Raw genomic sequence first — 20,189 nt, 5'->3', positions numbered from 1 at the left:
TTAACTTCATTTCTCCTCCTTAAGTGGTGGGGATTGACTCAGTTGTTTCAACCCCGTTGAGACACGGTGCAATTGCACCGACTCCATCATAATGTTCGGTGGTGTTGAGCACGACCTTGAGAAAGCTCCCCAGGTGGAGAAAAGGTTTTTCGACAGTAGCAGCGATGGTGCTGTGCCTGGGGAAACCTTTGTATATGGCGATTCGTGGTACGCCAAGCTGCAACGGCTGGCCGGAAAGCTCAACATTGAGCAACGAGGTATAGAACGTGTACCGGCCGATGAACGGACGGACACGTCATATCTCAACATTGGCAGCATGGTGTGTTCCTGATTGCGATTGTTCATGGCTTGCCAGCTGCGGGCTGGTACCGCTGGGCCGATGTCCAAAACTGACTCAACATAGTGGCTGGCGGCCAACATGGTGGTCAGTTCCTTCGCCATTGGCGTCCTCGGAAAGTCGCTCTTCTATCTCGGCTTCGTCGATGCAATTCTCACCTGCCTCTTCTTCAATCTCTTGGGTGTCCTGACCGTTTGCTTCTTCTCATGCTTCGGTGCTGCCTTTGGGTTACGACAGATGGTGCTTTCGAGGTTCTGGTTCGGCTGGTGGCCAACCAAGTTCAGTATGTATTTTGCATAATTTCACTTCTTGCCATCTCAAAGTAGCGGATGCTAACATCCTCGTTCCTTCAGTTGCTATTTTGAATGTGCTCGCTTGTGTGGGCTGGTCCGCTGCCAACGCCATCGTCGGCGCTCAGCTCATCAATGCTGTGAACGGCGACGTCCCCGGATTCGCTGGCATTCTGATCATTGCTTTTTGCACATTTCTCATCACATTCGCTGGGTACAAGGTTGTGCATGCCTATGAATACTGGAGTTGGATCCCCACCTTCATCGTGTTCATGATTGTTCTCGGTACCTTCGCCCACTCGGGAGACTTCAGGAACCTTCCCATGGAAGTTGGAACATCAGAAATGGGCGGTGTTTTGTCCTTTGGTTCGACCGTGTACGGTTTCGCTACTGGATGGACCAGCTACGCCGCCGACTATACTGTGTACCAGCCCGCTAATCGGAGTCGTCGCAAGATATTTGTCTCCGCCTGGCTTGGCCTCATCATTCCGCTTCTGTTCTGTCAGATGCTGGGAATCGCGGTCATGACCGCTACAGGAATCGACGACGGCAATAACAAGTATCAGATGGGCTACCATGCCTCCGGAAACGGAGGCTTGTTGAATGCTGTGCTTGAGCCTCTTGGCGGATTCGGTAAATTCTGTCTCGTGATCCTTGCACTCTCCATCATTGCAAACAACTGCCCGAACATCTATTCGGTGGCGTTGACTCTTCAGGTTCTGAGCCGCTACTCCCAGCGCGTACCCCGATTCGTCTGGGTTTTCCTGGGCTCCTGTGCCTCTGTGGCTATTGCCATTCCCGGATACTCTCACTTTGAGACTGTGTTGGAGAATTTCATGAACTTCATTGCGTACTGGTTGTCCATTTACTCTGGCATTGCACTTACCGATCATTTCCTCTTCAAGCGTGGATTTGGTGGATATCGGCCTGAGCTTTACGACAAGCGCGACAAACTTCCTCTTGGAATTGCTGCCTCCATTGCCTTTGGATTCGGCGTGGCTGGTATGATCACCGGTATGAGCCAATCGTGGTGGGTCGGACCCATTGCTCTACATGCCGGAAAGGCTCCATTCGGCGGTGACGTTGGTTTTGAGTTGGGATTCGCTTTCTCGGCTGTGATGTATGCCGTCCTGAGACCTATCGAGATAAAGATTTTCGGTCGGTAATACCAGTGATGCTCTTACTGATAAGAGTATACGGCTGTCGGGTTTTATCACTTGGTCTTGTTTGCGACCGTGAATCATATGATACTGGTTTTCGTGTATATAGGTGCAACTAAATTTCACGCTGATAGTTTATAGCGTCTCAGAGAAATGCATGTCTAGACAGAATGTTGTTCATCCCCAGGGTAGTTCCTTGCGCGGGAGGATGTAGTTCGTGCGTCGTGTGCTTCGTTGTGAATGTCCATTATCTTGTCACACTGATGGGGACAATGGCACATCATGCAGATCCTTAAGCTCGTCTTTGCCATTCTGACGTTCCTGTATCAAGTGCTGGTGGTCTTTCGGTACTGTGTATATAGTCTTTGCTTTCAAAGTTATAAGCAGCTCTGTGTCAACTGTACAACAAAATGAACCCTCACTGATGAGTGACTATAAACACCTCTGCGGCGGAAGGAGATACCATTGCCCAACTAGAAGAGTCAATCCAGTTGACATGTCTTCTCGGACAGCGATGGACATGGTGCCTGTCAGTCAGTAAAACAAGCTACCTATAGTGTCACCAAAGACAAGAATTGACAAGAAGGTAGCATCTCGATAGAAGTCAGCAAAGTAATTTCAGCCTTGCGTCAATATCAACCAAGCTAAGATGCACTGACGATGCATTGAAAGTTGAAAGCACGCCTGGTTGTTGTAGTGGGACGAGTCAACTATAAGCCACGTGACTCTCGTTCTTGAGCACCAGCCACAGCGGACGCGCCACAGATTTTGCGCCACCCCGAACAAATCCACAACGGATTCGGCTTTCGTGGAAATCAAAGAAATTCAGCAAACAGACATCAAGTCACCACATATCACACAAAATGTCCAGACTAGGAAAGTGAGTATACCTCTTTGAACGCTTTTGGGATCCGGCCTTGAGTCTGACTGTAATTTTTCATTTTTTCCAGCCGCGCCGCCGACTGGGCCGACGACGAGGAGTTCGATGACCCCTCCGCGCTCCCCGCGCAACAAGTCACGACGAACAAAGATGGCACAAAGACCGTTGTTTCGTACCGCTTCAACGACGAGGGCAAGAAGGTCAAGGTCACCCGCCGGATCAAGACGACCGTGGTGAGGGAGCACGTCAACCCGCAGGTCGCGGAGCGGCGGTCGTGGGCCAAGTTCGGGCTCGAGAAGGGCCACGCGGCCGGTCCCTCGTTCGACACCACCTCCGTCGGCGAGAACATCGTCTTCAGACCTAGTGTGAACTGGCGGGCTCAGGCCGCGGAGGCTGAGAAGGCCGGCCCCGAGAAGGGCAGCATCAAGGACCAGCTCAAGGACAAGAAGGTCAAGTGTCGTATTTGCAGCGGAGAGCATTTCACTGCTCGTTGTCCGTTCAAGGATACCATGGCGCCTGTCGATGAGACCGCTGCGGCTGGTGCTGAGCCCGGCGCTGAGGATGTCCCCGCTGCGGGTGGCCTTGGTGCTGGAAGCTCGAGCTACGTGCCTCCTCACCTGCGGAAAGGTGCTGCTGCTGGTGGCGAGAGAATGGCTGGCAAGTACGAGAAGGACGATCTGGCGACTCTGAGAGTTACAAACGTGAGTTTTGCCTTCCACCCGTCTGCTCTACGTCCCAGCATCGTCTTTGGAATAAATACTGATTTTACGTTCTATAGGTGAGCGAGTTGGCAGAGGAATCAGAGCTTCGGGATTTGTTCGAGCGTTTCGGTCGCGTCACCAGAGTCTTCCTTGCCAGAGACAGAGAAACCCAGAGAGCCAAGGGCTTCGCTTTCATCAGCTTTGCAGATCGGACCGATGCTGCACGTGCTTGCGAAAAAATGGATGGCTGTACGTTCCCCTCCCCTCTCTCCTCCTCTTTTGTTTTATCTTGCGAAATACAGTCGCTAACATCTTTCCTCCTCTGCAGTCGGTTACCGTCATTTGATTCTCCGCGTCGAGTTCGCAAAGAGGACGACTTAGATACTTGCTTCCTGATTTCGTTTCACGGCACCTGGGTGTTTTCGTCAGGCAGAGGTCGCTTCATGACTAGAGATCTTCCTCGTTTTTCTTTGTACTGTATGACTCGGTCGATAATGATGATTATAAAAGACATGCGTCGTGTGGTTTGCTTGCTTGAGGCGCGCGGCCACTGGATACAAAGAAAAGCTATCGTTTCAGGGGGTTTATATTTTCACCATTCTCATCTGAATGGAAGCGTACAAAAATGAGAAAAGTTGTCATAGTCTCTAATCCTGAAGGAGAAATCATCTTTTAGCATGACCAGGACGTACTACGCAGTGGAGACGGCCCTGCTGCTTTGGTCCTTTGCTCACAATGAGGGGGACTCTCCCACTGTGGAGGAGGCAGTGGCTATTATGTTGCACCTTTCTGCAACATCAGAGCGGGTATTTCTTCCACTGTAGGTGGAAGGCAATTGTGAACTCCACTCCTGTATGTTCAACTATAATATTGAATGAGGAAAGATAATTGCAAGCAGACTGGGGTAAACTCAAAGGCTAAGCAAGCTTGGGTACTATGCTTCACCCGTCTAGAATGACAGTTGTTGTGTCCCATCGAACGAGGTACTGCCGCCACGACTGCAGCAGCAGCTAGTCAGCGCATGTTTGAATCTTGGCAAGAAAAAGCTCGAGGATTCTCCTTTGTCCAGTAGAGAACAAGGACAGACCAGTCTAGATAGGGAGCATAACTTGATTGGCGCGGATCTTGTGAAGCCGACACCTCGCTCAAAGAGCAATGACCCGAAGGGGCAAGCAGTCTGGTCAGAAGCTTTGATAACGGAAAGCAAATAAATTTCGCCTATCAGAGTCTGAAAGGGTCAACAGCGTTGCATCGAAGTTTCATCCAAGAGTGACACCAATGCATTGTGGAGTGCAGGATGTATAGCTCGGATCAACATCTGTCTCTCTGGAACTAACGGTCAGGAGAGTATCACCCAATGAGTTTGGCCTTCCACAGCTGTTACATTGCAGACGAAGCTTGTCATCAGGGTTGCTAGGTAGTTGACAATGCTAACGTTCCGTACCATGGACATAACAATGACGGTCTGAGACACGATTCTCAGCAGGTTTTCGAGCAGAGTGTCGTACAACATTAGCGCTTCTGGGACAGGCAGCCCTTGGTCCAAAGAGTGGAGGTTCTGGAGTCTCGCGGGAGTCAGCATATCGGCCCCTAGAATGATCTTCAGTGTCCACTCCGTCCAATCGGTGTCAAGAATGTCGACCCATGTATCATGGCTTGCTTTTGTCCTAGCCATACGCGAGCGAAACCGCCGTATTGTACACTGACACAGTTAGCTTCAAGGAAAGTCTCGAATCTGCTTGGCGAGAGAACTCGAAAGGACCAGTCTACAAACCTAGATTTCATCGGCTTTTCCGATTTCCGGTCTCCGGAAATACATAGATCATCTGGTAGGCTCGTCGACTATGCCGATTGCCCAAGCCATGAGAGGAGCTTATGAAAGGGTGCATCTTCTCGGTTTGCAGTCCTTTAGTTCCAAGCGCCGAATGATTTAGTGGCGGGACTGTCGGTCAAATCTACTTGCATCAGAGGGCTTCGTACTCTGGTAGCACCTGACTACTTCATGTTGCACGAGACGTATTGGGCTTAGACAATGTCCAGCCACGAGGAATCCCTGGTTCGCCACGCAGCACCCCGGAAGAAGAAAATATAGCGAGAGAAGGGTATTGAAAAGTACAGGGGAAAAATCTCTGGAAATGGTGACGACTAGAAGCCTGACAAATCCCCGATTATGTCAGTGATATCCTACTAGATAGTACCTGACGCAAGTAGAAAGCCCATACCTCAGGTGGTGGATTTCCGCAAGTAAGACAGTCAGTTAGTGCCATTCACGTTGCCAAACTGCACGGAAAGCGGCAGATATCTGAAGACGCCCGACATATTTTGCATGGATTTGTTTAAGAAGCCAAGGGCTACGCCACATCCGGCATCTGCCCCAAGAATCTATATCCTCCTCGGATCCGAGATGTGCCGGGGTTGAGTGGAAGATCATGTTTAGTGAACCTGTACGCATTGCTCTGAAAGACCGTCATGGTATGGATTAGCTTAGACGGTTTGGCTGTTGCTCTGGTTTGTCATAGCCCATGCTTCTCCAAACGTCGAGGCTGGTAATCCCGCGAGCAACTGCGCTCAATGGCAAGGGATTCCAATGTTCAAAATTCAGAAACATGCCCCAAATTATTTCCAGTTGTGGTGATTGTTACAGAGCAATGACCCCTCCCCCTTCTGAGAGGATACGCTGCTGCTCTGGACTTTGCTCCATGTTGTCCCTTCCCATTATACCCGTCGTTGCCATTCAGAGGTCAACCGTTATCACCGGCCAGTTGCAGCTCCACTTCGGTTGTCCATTATGGTTGCACAGGGGAAATTACCAGGAGAAGGAGTCTTCGCCACCAGTACCATAGCAGCTGTAGAGTCGGAAAAGAAGGACGACGGAACGTTGAAAGGCTGGTAGAGCTCTGAGTCAGGTAGGGTCCGAGCACTCCGACCCTGCCAGGTACCTGGTGGGTAAAATTAGCCATTTCCAAACGATCCAGATCTTGAACACATTCCGACAAGGGCAAATGGACAAGACCATGGTTCAAGACATAAACGAAGAATCAATTGAGGCATTGCTCGAACCTTAATGAGAATCGGGCTCTTCGAGGGTCGTAAAAATGGTCTCCGAGCCTCCTGGAAGCAGGCTTCTAGGCCATCCGGACCTCTAGATTCAGTAGAACGAAGTGGGGACTCTTGAGTCGTAGTGGAAATTAAGTATGGTTAGTGGAGGACCCCATGGAGACGGAATCTTAAAACTCTCTCATCTCCATAGTTAGTGTAGGCACTAGAGCAATAGAGCGGCTACCAGAAGGTGTCAGCTATCAAGCCTCCGAAATTCTGAAAGTCAAAGAATGAGTTCTCGACTCTTGGCGCTTATGACGACTGAAGAAGAAAGGATATCCATCAAAAAAGGAAATGCTAATGCCAACTCAGGGAGAGAAAGAACGTACGAAGCCGTCCGGAACAATTTTACACTACCATACATGAAATGCAGGGTTTTGAAAAGGACTAGATGAGGCCATGATGATTGCTCGCAATGAAGACATAATCAGTGTGGAATTTAGAGACGCTGATCATGTCATGGGTGTTCGGGAGAGGTAAAGTACTCTGTCCTCCGTACTTACCTTAGATACTAAGGTAGCGCCCAGACCTGTACCTTCTTACCCAGGTAGTAGCCATCCGTCCAAGCTAGTATTTACTAGCAAGGTACGGTAATCTTTTCCTTTCTACTAATGCACGTGCCATGACACCCTAATCAGGATTAGTCTACGGAAATTAGTTATCTGTTACCTTAGTCAGTCCTCAGTAGTACTAAGTTAGTTCATGGTCCATAACTTCTTGATTATTGGAAGGAAAACTAAAAGCAAACTACTAGTTGACTAACTGGAAATAGTTAGAAGTCCAGTCACGGAAAAGGACACCACAGAGCACACATTCAGCCCCCTCGTTCCATTGAGCTGCTGGACGAAGTCAGGACAGCCTGGAGATCTTGTGGGAGACAACCGGGCAGTCAAGGCATATTACTTGCTCTTTCGTTTTCCTCCATTCAGCAACCTGCAGCACCATCATACTCGTCATCACTATCGTCATCAACATCTGATTAAACTGTCATCACCACCACCAAGACTCGGATCTTCTTTGCTTGAAATAGATCAGAATGTGAGTGATTCACAAGAACCATGTGTTCTCAGCTCTAATTATTAATATTATTGGGAAACTCCCCCAATGACAATCCCCAAACTATTTCCCCTGCTTGGAGGATGCAACCTCTTCCCCACTTCCTCTTCCACTCTCCCTTGTACTAGGTACAATGTTACTATGGGATTCGTCCAGGGACAATCGTCCTGCACAACATCCTTCCCACCCCTCCATAATTATCGCAGCCTGGTACTCAAACCAACTAATCTCAAATCCTGGCGCTCGACCAATGAAATGACCTTGTCATCCGCTCCAGGACGATGAGAATTGCATCCGAACCAACTAGCTCCCTGCAGGCCTGGATGATCATTCAGCCACCAGATGATCCCTCATTAAAACAGAAGCAGTATGTGTGGTCACTTCACAGCATCCAGGGTGATTACCCGTAATATCCTTCCACAATACGCCGAGTGTCTGTCTTCTGTCTCGTTCCCTTGTCGGTGGGCCAGATGTTCGAATTTCTGGAAAACTATGCTGTGCACTCTGTATGTATGCAGTCTCTATGGGTCATTTCTTTCCGCGTCATGGATCTCTCCACTGCCCATACCCTTTCGAAACCAAAGTACCTTGTCCCGGGAGCCGCCGATGGAAAAGCAGCCGGCCTTCGGTCATTGGATGCCAGTTCAGCTCGAGATTAGCACCCCATTCTTACCATTCCAGATTCTACTCTATGGCAGCTTGGTGCACGCTACATACCTAATTCGGTGCTGTCGGTCGTGTCGGTGAGCAAACAGCCAACAGTGATTTTCGATCGGACCGCCGATCGCCTGATCTCTCATTCATGCAAGACCTACTCGTGCCTCGAAAAGTGTCCAAGGCTCTAGTGTACTGGAGGACAACTTTTCCAGTTTTAAGAGATTTTAGATTGTCTCCACCGGGAAGACTAGAACCTTGTTGACTCTCCCTGAGCGTATCCTCCCCCCATCTAGCGTTGCTGCGCTTCACAAAGAACCGTTCTTTGCAACTCCCACAGTTATTGGCCCCTTATGACTAACTACGCCCAGTAGTTCGACACCAGGGCCCCATCATGCGACTGGGGTCTGCACGGGATATCCGGGTTGATGATCTACGCTACTAATTTCTCTAGTTCCATCTTATTTTTTTTTTTCCTGCTCTGATGCACCCTGCCGTTTGCCGGATATTGACGCTAAGAACAGCTGACTTGACTACACTTACTCTATTTAGATCATTCCACCAAATCAAGCGTCCAGTCAGATTGTGACAACATTAGGGTGCCCTTAACTTGGAACTACTCAGTTGTTTGTGCAGCTTGAAGTCTGCCTGTGGCTTGGACCAGAGAGATGTAACGTGCAGATTGGCCAATGGCACCTGTTCTACTGACAGTAGCCAACTTTACATGCACGCTATGAGATAATGCAACAATGTTCGTTATCGAATTATTGCTTCGTCCCGTACAGAACAAGAAGGACAGGGCTGCGGAAATGACATGACAGTACTCATTGGAGAACTTTACAAGAAGGCCAAGGGAAAAGAGGACAAATGCTTCAGGAGAAAGGTAGAAAAAGAAAAGGAAAAGACAAAAAGAAAAAAAGAAAAGAAAAGAAAAGAAAAGAAAAGAGAGCATCTCAAGATTCAAGCGAGTACGGTTGGACCCCTTCCTACTGCCACCAGCCATTGTAGTTTCCTTCGTGCGGTTACAACCAACGTTGTTAACCCTGGCATGACTGTCAATTTCACCACGATCTCGTGGCGAGAACACTCCTCGGCCGCAAGCTTAATCCAGCAACTTGAAGTCATTTAGCCTTGTACGCAACGAAGATTCTGCAGAGACTCCGCCGCATGTCTACCAGGATTGTCATTGGACACAGAGGGGCCAGGCTAGAAAGAAACGGAGAAACGGGCGTCGTGCGCACTTGGGTGGATATCTAGGCCTAGGAAAACAACATGACATGCGCAAAGCATCTTTAACCCAGTATCCGGAATCGAATATCTATCGAGCTTGTCCCTCAAGCCCGCGCCCATAGGCGTCCATTCTCGGTCTTCGCTCAACGTCCACTTGAGTGGTTCGGAAGATAGCTTGGAAGAACAACCCTGAATCTTCTTCGATCTATTCGTTGTGAAATCCGCTTGGACTACTCCATCTTGTTGTGTGAGAGGTTGAGAACTGGTGGTTCCAGTCTGACAACCGCCTTGTCGACGTGGACAGACCGAACAGTGCGACAACTGGTTTACGTATGCGTGCAGCTTAAGCACTCAACATTCGCAGGGAGAAGAGCTACATTCTGCTCATACCGGCATTTTTGTTCATACATCAGCCGAGCATCTACTGGATGAGTAAGTCCATATTTCATATCTTACTCTTCGCCTTTTTTTCTTTCGTTTATTATTCTTGTCCAATATCTACCTTCTCTTGTCAACTTGTGGATATCTCCACCAATATGCAGCCGACTCGACGCCTTGCCTCCTTTCTACTAATATATCCGCGGACGATGGAAAAACCGATCATGTATGGCTGCCCAGGGAAGTAGCGATGTCTTCCTCAAGCAAATTACGATGCAGTCCCAGAAGACAGTCCAAGCAGCCGAAAGATTATATCAATCTCAAACGAGTATGCATGCACTTCGTCCGAGAGGCGAGTTTCTGGTTGGCTACCGTCGTATTCGATCTCTGTTCCTATGATGTTCTATTATCGTCTTCTCTGAATTTCTGTTCGCTTTGGGTTCCCTGAAACACTCTCCAATACCCATCTCACCTTTCTATCAATTCGCAACCTTGACATCCATTAGCAGTCAGTTCAAGGTCAAGCTTACATGTTCAAGGAAAGCGTCCGATTAACAGGAAAGCCGCAGACGTTTTGATAATTCATAATCCCGCTGGGAATAAGCCAACAGTCTTTGATTGGCTTGTTACCTCGCTGATGATACCGGAAGCCTTGTTGCCAATTCGAGGCCCTTCCGTTCGACAGGTATTTCGGAACTGATCTCCCTAGCTGCAATACTCGCAAGCTGATAACAGAGAACACTTTGCCAGGCTGCCTATTTTCTGTTTGACCTGATCAGACGCTTATCCACGTCTTTGAAAGCATAGTGCTTCGATATTTGATTTACTAGAGTGCTTGCTCATTTCGGGAAAATCCTGGAGGCAATCAGACGCCTATCAACTCGAAAGACCAAAACCGACAAACGCAGATACCTGGGAATTTGATAAATGAATCATTGTAAGTTCAGCCTCTTCTCTTTGCCCACTCCATAGCCTTGCATCTTCACTCATTTGGTGTGAACCTTTACTTGTCCGATCTGCCGCTCCGGTAACTATTGTATATCTCGCGGAGGACTTAGCCCCCCGATGGCACGCGATCTTTTCTGGTCATTGCTATCTCAATCGACCTCGTTCTTGCTACAAGGTGCTGCAAAATCTTTATCGTGGGAGTAGTGAACAGTATGAAGCCTTACGGTGATCCTTGGCGGCAGGGATGTCGCCTGTTTCGGACAAGGCGAAGCTTGAGCAATCCCTCCTTTAGTGTTTCCAATTTTATTTTTGTTTTTTCTTTGTCTTTTTTGTCTTCTTTTTCTTTTTGCTGCCTATTACTTTTTTCTATTACTCAACTATGTCATATTTCTTTGTTTTGTTTTTATACCATGGCATGTCCAGCTCGTGCTGTACTTCCGTCTCTGACCCTTATTTTCTCCACCAGCAACCCTTTTGCAGAGCCCGTTCCTGGAGGGACCTGTCACCAGCGACAGCGATTATACCGGGGCACCACGACAATTTGCTGGCCCTACCGGCTTTTCTATGGACGATGAGGACAACCGCCGACGAAACGGTGCTATTGGCCCTTCCCTAGCGCAGCCAGTCTCGATCCCTGCCACCAACGGCTTGAGGTACAGCGCACAACAGTCTGCAATGCAGGATGTAGCGTAAGTTGTCTTTCAATTCAGACTACTCTTGTGCTCCACTTGGCCCGCTTGCCTGCCTGGTACTAGTCACAGTGTACAGTACCTTTCTTGTCCAGACACTATGTGCTTGCTTCTTTTGCCCCTCTGCTGTTTTTCATCAGATTCCATTTTCCTTTTTTTTTACTATCGTTTTACTTTTTCCTTTTCCTTTTTTATTTTCGAAATTCTTTACTTGAGCACATTGGTTGCATGCCTCTGGATGCTATTCCTTGCTGGTCTTGTTATTTGATGTCTTCATCATGCTGTTGCAGAAAGCCTCCCATCAACTCCGGATCGAGTCTCTTATATACGCAGTGCCTTCCAGGATGAGGCGTTACCTTATTTTGTTCACTTCGTTTGCCTTTTTGCCCCCCGGTTGAAGACGCAGCTTTTGGTACCAAATTAGGACTCGGTCATTTTGCTGACCAGGCTTGCTCCTTTCAGCTTTGGGGCATCCCCTCTTATGAACCATTCTGATCCAGGCTCCGGTATGTTTCTCTTTGCTTCGAAACAAGAAAACTTGATCCGTTCTTTTTATTGGGTCACAATCTGCTATAACGGCTCTCGCTAATGCTGTATGCCTCTTTTCAGGTCCATTTTCTCCTGCATCAGGCTCTATCTATTCACACTCAACCAGCTCGCCATACGAGAGAATGCCGGACTTTCGGCCACATCGTGTGCCCGCACTGTAGGTCTAGCCGCTTGCTTGTTTATACCAGATCCGTCGAAGCGATGTCGATGATACTGACCAGTCTTCCTAGTCAGCCGCCACCCGGGTTGTCGTCCGCTCTTCAGTCACAAGGACAGGGCCTTTCCAGTTCTTCCTCGATCCTAGGTCGCCATGAGAACTATCCAACACAGTACGCCCTTCAGCGGGGAAGTACATGCCCCTCCCTATCGAGTCTGAGCGAAATGCCGAGGATTTCTTCGTATACAAGTACTCCACGGGGCCTCGATCATTCGTTTGATACCCCCCACAATCTGTTCTTCGGACAGACTGGGAATATTTACATGGACTCCCAACAGCGCTTGCCCCAGCCGGTAGCGGACGCACCTCCTTTCCACGAGACTAATATACTTTTGCCGATAGTCGCAGGCAGTCAAGCCATCAAACCAGAGATTCACGCCAAGATACATAAAGGCTTCTTTCAAGTGGACGACAAGTGGACCTGTTATCGGCGAAACTATTTCTCGGTCTCCTGCTCGTTTTCCTTACATCCATGGACGCGTGCTCCTCTTTACGTGAAGGTTTCTGATCAGACGACGGAGCGTATCCTAAAGTTTTCCATGTGCATATCGGCAGTTGTAAATGCACAGTACGGTGAGATTCGAGAGTTGGTTCAACACACTCCGAAACGTGACAAACAATCCGAAAGGAAGCCAGGGAAAGTCGTCCTGCAACCTTGCCAGCCGCCGCCGCCATTGCTTCTCAATCACGGTGCAACGACTAGCGGTGGAGGGCAGCATGCGTTTGCGCTAAACTCTCAATCGGCCGCATTGTCGATGGATTACAGTTCTTCATACACCGGGGCTCCGCAGCAGTCACAGCCGCCCACGCAGCACACATTCGAGCGTATTCAGTTCCAGAAGGCGACAGCGAACAACGGCAAGCGCCGGGCGCAGCAGCAGTACTACAACTTGGTTGTCGAGCTCTATGCGGAGATTACGAATCCTAACAACGGGAGTGAGACGCAGTGGATGAAGATCGCTAGAAAACTTTCACATCCCATGGTGGTCCGGGGTCGTTCTCCAGGTCATTACAAGGACGGTCGACGGGATAGTTCGACTAGCATGGGTCCGGACGGGGGTAATGGCGGCTATGGCGATAGCAGTGTGCCTGCAGGTCTGTTACCAGGGGCGCGATCGCATCTGATGATGTCGTTCGATCCGTCTTCACGCGGAGGGTCTCATTACGGTCGAGCGGAGTATCAACACATGGCGGAGCCATCCCCACTGAGTGATAGTCCGCACATCTCGTCATCCTCGTCATCTACATTCGATATAGGGGTTCTAAATGATCCCATGGATCCGCTAGGCGCCATCAAAAGCCCGTCAAGCATGGACGGGTACGCCGACGGTGGTTTCGGTCTGCTTGACCGTAAACCCAACAACCATTTCCGCATGCATTTACCGCCGTTTGAGTATGATACGCTGTCTAGGGGAAGTGAGGAGTCCGGCAACAGCTATCCCGAGTCATTTGACTCGATGACTTCAATATTCTCGAGCGAAGCCAGTGAACCCTCGCATTTCCTGAAACATCCCACTCGGCAGACGCCGCAGCTTCAACATATCCCTACATCCAGGGGCTATGACCCCCTCGTCCCCTCTCGTTCAAACAATGACAGTCCTTATTGTCGATTTTCGAGCTCGCAGAGTCTGCGTGCTTAGCAGTGGGAGCGCGACTCGCCTGCCCTACTTTTCCCCCTTCTCCATCTCAATTTTTGCGGCTTTTTTTATTTGCACCTTAAAATTGTAAGCGTCTTTGTTTCCAGATTTACATTTACTTTTGGCAATTTCTACCATCTAGGTTCAACCTAGACAATGTCCGCATAGTTTGGATGGCTCACATCTGCACGAACAGTAGACCGACAGATTGGGTCGATCGACAACACATCTCTCACTGGAGCGAGAAATTGCATGACAAGTCAGCGTCTGATTCGTTATTTGCCACGTATCCGATTCTCCCAAAAGGCTACACTTTCTTGGTTTACTTTCTCACTTTGTGTTTCTTCTAGCTTACAGTTCCGTCTCCTCCGGAACGATAAAAGGAAAGGAGGCTTGAATTTTCTGGGCAAAAAAAGATAGTCGGAATGATAATGTATACCAAACCATGTCTACTCGCAGAATCCACATTATCACCGGTGTTAGTTTGACGTTGGGAATGGCTCAGGGTTCACCGAGTACATCCGGGCTCTGCAGTGCACAAGCAGCCACAGTACAGAAAGGAATCCATCATGCAACCAATCACCCGTTTGGGAAAATTGAGGCGCCACCTTGCTTCCTAGCACATAATTTGCCTAGTGTGCTTTCGACGTAAAGAGAAGAAGAGACATGATCCAAGGATCAACAGGATCGGCATCAGGGACCCAATACGGAGCAGGAGCACCCCCAAAAGCACAGTGACATTGGCAAGGGAAAAGGATCAATTGGCTCCAAACCTTGTGCAATCCATCATAAGTTTCTCACCCTGTCAAAAACCTTGTATTTTCTCCGATACGTCCGTTTGCTCCTGTTGTGGTTGCTTAGGGGCCGTTCCGCTGTCACTTTCTGCTGTTATCTGTGCGACCTAGTTCCTACGAGTCAGAACCCTGCGTGGGTGTCGAGATGGAAGAATGAGATACATGCGACTGAACTGCAGTCTATCATGGCTGCTTCGACGGTCACCGCTTCTTCTAGTGGTAGAAGAGGAGGAAATCATATCTAGAAGAAGGCGGCCAATAGATGCATGCTACGATCGACATGCAGGGCCGCAGCGGTGTGTCTTGTCTGCCTTTAGGTATCTAACTAAGTACTCCGTAGTCCATACAGGACATAAGAAAAAAAAAACTGCAGTCTGGAAGTAAGTAGCAGCAACCTCTTTGGGCGAGGCGCCTCGCTCAAGCCTCTCGAGTACCCAGCCCCCTTTTGGGTTCCGGTGCTTCGTTGGCAAACTTCGCCTTCCCTTTATCATTACTGGAGTATGGCGTACGGTTTTAACTCTAGACAAGGGTCCGTCGGGATGATCGCCGAAACATAGATGAGAGGGAAGCTGCAGGATTCCAAAACAGTACGGAGATAGAACATCATGCAGCAATAACTGAGAATATGGAGCAAGAAGCCTCAAAGAATGAAATAGGCGCTAATGAGACTAACGAGACCACTACTGTATGTCGGCTGTCTTTAGTGCACTCTAGGGCGATCATGATCGACGAGACAGCCGTAATTTAGCTTAGTGCAACAAAGGATATGACCCTGTCATCTCGGTGTCAAATTATGCACTTCTGAAGTTATGCTTTCAGTGGATTCAGGGTCTTCAATCATCACGGATTGACATCAGCATGATCCGTACAATCCAGTCCTTGCAGTCGCATCTATTTCTATTTTTGTCTGTCAGGAAACGCGTGTATTGTATTGTATGGAACTAGTACATACAAGAATCTCCTCTCCTGATGTCTACCTTTTAGCTCTGAAGCCTATCACTCATGGCCCGAGCCTAAATATGGTCAACTTATCCCTCACTGATGCAAGAGCCACCTCCAATTCGAGGCTAGATACAGACTCTGGAAGATTCAGTCGCGAAGCCACAATATGCATGTGGTACAAGGGGGGCGTGGTGGTGGTCGTGCAGGAGTGACTCAGGCTTCTATTTCTCCACGGCAGTCAAGCAAGCGCCTCCAGCCTTCCCAGCTCCCACACTATGCCTATTCTTCCATTGTTGCTCCTGCAGGCTGGGCAGGCTGGGGCAAGCAGGGCAAAGCACTCAATACTTGTACTACGATCAGCAGATGGGCAACCAGGATCCTAGTGCAACGGTTGCATCCAGCGTCCAATCTGCGCGTGTGCCACCGGTCCGCTTCATTCTTGGGCCTTTTCATACGGGCGTATCTTGCTTCTAGACGAGAATCGGTTTTCATTGACATTGAGAATGACATCACGGTTATTCTCTCGTGCATGTGTGGATTTGGCTGATGACCGATTCGATGCATCGTGGCATCTTCCAGAGTGGGTGGCAAGAAGTGGGCAATGACCGTCTAGCCAACTTGCAATTCTTCGTCGCTTTGTCCATACTTTGATGCTTCGCTAGCTAACCAGTGTAGCAGTTCCTCCACGTATCCCTTGTCCCTTCATCAACGGCCATGAAACAATGGATAGGACTCACGACAGCCCCTTCCTCTCAGTTTGATTTCCAACCACCTTCGTCTCGTCCGGCCCCATTTCAAACCTCCGCACCAGTACCCCGTCGTTGCACGAAACGGCTTCCGAATGCTGTGCCGCTTAGCCAAAGAGCTCCTGACGCTTGATGGCATGTGATACCAGTGAACATGAGCACCAATGATGGCGGGCAGCGTGCACGAATACGTAGACGGCCTGCATTCTGTTCTTCGTATCCTGGTGTCTGTTGCCGATAACGATACCTCTTTCGCTTAGCCCCCGGAAAACCAACAGCCAGGCTATATTCCTCTCTCATTTGCGCGCTCGGTATATCATCGTGATCCACGTAGACAAGTCATGTAGGGCTATCCGACGGAGTGAGTCCGCAAGCATTGTTCGAACTATCCATGGCCCTGAAGTCAATATCTTCCAATGTCGAGATTTGACCAGGCTAATTCCCCTTCTCAACCCGCGACACCCGAAGCGCCAACTTCCTCTCCAACTCCTCCTTCTCTTCGGCGCTGGGAACCATCCCCATCGCGTTTTCGACCTGCGGTGAGAACCACAACCCGAGAGATGCCCAGGCCATGAGGCCGACGCCAAAGAGGGCCCGCGTCTTGGGGGTGAGGGAGCGGTAGGAGCTGTACCAGCCAAGTGTTAGTCGCGTATCTGTAGCGGGGAGCTAATGTCTGCTGCGTACTACGTACCTCCAGAGACTCATTGTAGATGCGCTGCGCCTTGGCTTTTGGCTGTTTTCTTGGAGTCTTGAATGAGTTAAGTTGGCCGAGGAGCATTACGGTACGCAGCTTTGGGCTTACTATTCTGGGTATAGCGTGAAAATCTTACTGCCTGAGGCAGTCAGGCATACTATATTCATCAGTACAGCGGAAGGGAAGATCGAGCTCTATTACTATTAACAGAGTCTTGGTCGCTCAGAGCATGCAGGCGTAAATTCAACCGGAAGCCAGAGAGCCTGTATCGATTACTTAGATGCGCAGCTAGTAGTATCAACCCTAGGACTAGCTTTCGACCTGCCAACAGAAGCAGTAGCGCTCCATCTGTATACTGGTAAGGGGACAAGATAGCATATCGCTCAAACGCATTGCTGTCAACTAGCAGGGAATCGGTAACAGACACAGGCTCCCGGAGCACGAAAGCTGCAGCTAAGAACAAGTAGAGAAAATGACATGAACACAAAACAGTGTGCTAGGGACAGACTAGTAAAAATAATTTTCTACAATAATTAGGAGGGAAACAAAGCGAAAAAATTCATCAGTCATCCACCTCTTACGATTTGCCATAGGCACGGTCGATGTCGGCCCGGAACTTGTTGATGATCTTCTTGCGCTGCAGCTTCTGGGCCGCAGTCATGTAACCCTGGGTATATGGTCAGCTCGTAGTTTGAAGAAGAGGGTGGTAAGACTTACATTCTGAGGTGTCCATTCCTCATCAGACAACACAACACCATTGATGATCTCAATACCCCTGAGACCGCCAGCCTTGCCAGCGCTCTGGAGCTGCTTGAGGACAATGGACTTCAAGTTTTCATTGTGAACCAGCGACTCGAGGCTGTCACCCTCAATGCCATTCTCACTAGCGATCTTCTTCAAGGCGACCTCAACGGGCACAATGATGGCAACGGGCTTGTCCTGGTCCTCGGCGGCATAAACACAGATGTTGCCAACCACGGGCGAGGAGCGATATACAGACTCGAGCTTCTCCAAAGCGATGTATTCCCCGTTCAGCGTCTTGACCAGGTTCTTCTTGCGGTCAATGATCTTCAGATGCCCGTTCTTGTCGAACTCGCCAATATCACCGGTCCTGAACCAGCCGTCCTCGGTGAAAGCGGCCTTGGTCTCTTCCTCATTGTCCCAATAGTACGAGGTCACACTACCACCGCGGATGAGGATTTCTCCCTGAGGCGGATCGTTCTTGGTGAAGTAGCCGGCATCCGGGAAATCGACGAGCTTGACTTCGATGCATCCGGGAATTTCACCCAGGGCATCCGGGTTCCAGGCCATAGGGTCGTTGAGAGCGCCCATAGCGGAGGTCTCGGTCAAACCATAGCCGCTGATCATGGGGGCGATGGCCATAGATAGGAACTTCTGAGTCTCCTTAGAGACCGGGCCACCACCGTTCATCACAATACGCAGTCTACCACCGGTAGCTTCCTTCAACTTACGGAACACGACAGCATCCAGAATGGAGGCACCCATGCTGGCTCCCGGGAACCCATTTGTCATTAGGAAGGTCTTTGCGGACATTGCGCCCCAGAACAGGCCCCTTACAAGGAAGCTGGCCTTGTTCAAGTTGTTGAGCACACCTTTCTTAACAGACTCCCAAACAGCCGGGACACCCACGAGAATCGTCGGCTTGAATTCGCGGATATCACCCTTGCTGTTGCGCATCGAGGCATCCGACAGAGTTCGGGGGTTTCCGTAGCCCATTGTGCCACCCCAGAACAAGCAGAGATTCTCAAACATGAACTCTAGGATGTGCGCTTGAGGCAGGTAGGTAAGCAGAGCATCGGAGGGTCCGATGTAAGGGCCAACAATCGCATTGATACCAGCAGCTGTAGAAGAGACGCGTTAACTTCACCAATCCGCAATATATTTTCAAATCAGCTAACTTACTCGCAGCGATGACATTCTTGTGCGTCAGAGGCACACCCTTTGGTGGACCCGTGGAACCGGAGGTGTACATAATGCAGCAGAGATCCTCGGGAGACGGGGGAACTGGGTCGACAGGGTTCTCCTCTCCCAGCTTGCGCAAGTCCTCAATGCTCATGATGTTCAAGTAGTCGAAATCGGCCTTGAGCTTGTCCAGATCCTCCTGCTTAACCTCCTGGTCGGTGTTGTAGATGACATGCTTGATAGACTTAACATCGCTGAGAACATTGGCAAGAGAACGGATAAGACCAGGGTCAAGGAAGATAGCAAGACTCGACGTCTGGACCAGAGAATGCTTCAGTCCCTCCTCCCCAAGCGTGTCGTATGCAGTAACGATGGTCAATGATTGAGATGCAGCTCCTGTTTGAATTCAAGTATATTAGTCAATGGCTTATTGCAGGGGCTGTAGAAAACAGTGAACGAACCGTGTGACATGGCCAGCCAATGTGCACTTGAAAGAGGTATATGTCAACAATCATTCCTCTGTATAAAGACTGCGGGTAAAGCTCACCTTGTTGCACCGTAGAGGTGAATCTTGTTATCCTTCTCCAATCCCAGCTTGCGCAACCCACAACCCAATTCCAGCGCAAGGCGTTCATATTCAACGAAGCTCTTGTAGGTATAACCGCTCATCTCAAAATATGTCCACTTCTTTTCGACCTCCTGCTCCACACCGTCGACAATCTTCTTGACCTTCTTGTTCTCCACATGAGTTTTGATAAGGCGACGAGTACCGACCGCCTTTGCGTTGCCGAACATACGCGCGGACCGTCTGAAAACGTCATAGGTAGTTGCGACGTCCTCCGCGGGCCGCAAGATGAGGTTGTCTTTGGCCTGCGGCAATCTACGAGGGATGGTCTCTCCCGGTACGGGCTCGTAGCCAGGAGCCTCCACTGTGAATGGAGGCTTCTTGGAAATCCGTGGTTGGAGTTGGATGTCTCGCTTCGACATCTCGATCTGTGATCACGAAGATCCGGGGAGCTGTATGACGAAGAAAAGGTACTAATAGCTCCTGTTCGATCGACCGAATCCGTCAGCAGCTATTGCAATCACCGCAATCTCACGGGATATTTTCGAAGAACAATTCTACAGAAATAGAAATGTAGGTAGTGAATTAGGGGTGGTCAAAAGCTTTCCAGGACGTACAGGATTGGAGATTCACGTTGAACGCAAGAGAGAGGCGGGAATGCCGGAGAAGGATCGAGGAGGAGTGGAGAGGGGATCAGAAA

At 49.5% G+C, this 20,189-nt stretch overlaps 3 protein-coding genes across 3 annotated transcripts; 2 read left to right on the top strand and 1 right to left on the bottom strand.

Annotated features, from left to right (window-relative positions):
* Positions 1-91: 91 nt before the first annotated feature.
* Positions 92-1,793, top strand: ALT_4056 (cytosine permease; the record flags this gene model as incomplete). Its single annotated transcript, XM_033556684.2, has 3 exons — positions 92-319; positions 404-620; positions 691-1,793. The coding sequence occupies 3 exons, from the start codon at positions 92-94 to the stop codon at positions 1,791-1,793; spliced, it is 1,548 nt and encodes a 515-aa protein (XP_033412575.2).
* An 857-nt stretch (positions 1,794-2,650) lies between these two features.
* On the top strand, positions 2,651-13,828 carry ALT_4055 (eukaryotic translation initiation factor 3 subunit G; the record flags this gene model as incomplete). The annotated part of the gene is made up of 6 exons (XM_089599678.1): positions 2,651-2,667; positions 2,738-3,368; positions 3,446-3,617; positions 11,200-11,422; positions 12,078-12,128; positions 12,202-13,828. 6 exons carry the CDS (start codon positions 2,651-2,653, stop codon positions 13,826-13,828), a joined length of 2,721 nt encoding a protein of 906 aa, XP_089456016.1.
* Positions 13,829-16,742: 2,914 nt separating this feature from the next.
* ALT_4054 (long-chain-fatty-acid--CoA ligase) lies at positions 16,743-19,911 on the bottom strand (the record flags this gene model as incomplete). The annotated part of the gene is made up of 6 exons (XM_033556688.2): positions 16,743-16,932; positions 17,583-17,668; positions 17,719-18,863; positions 18,925-19,320; positions 19,386-19,411; positions 19,472-19,911. The coding sequence occupies 6 exons, from the start codon at positions 19,909-19,911 to the stop codon at positions 16,743-16,745; spliced, it is 2,283 nt and encodes a 760-aa protein (XP_033412579.2).
* Between the last annotated feature and the right edge of the window lie 278 nt (positions 19,912-20,189).

This window comes from Aspergillus lentulus (assembly GCF_001445615.1).
Source record: "Aspergillus lentulus DNA, contig: Alt08, strain: IFM 54703, whole genome shotgun sequence".
NCBI lineage: Eukaryota > Fungi > Ascomycota > Eurotiomycetes > Eurotiales > Aspergillaceae > Aspergillus > Aspergillus lentulus.
Note: the sequence above shows the minus strand (reverse complement) of the source record. Positions and strands in the feature narration are given on the sequence as shown.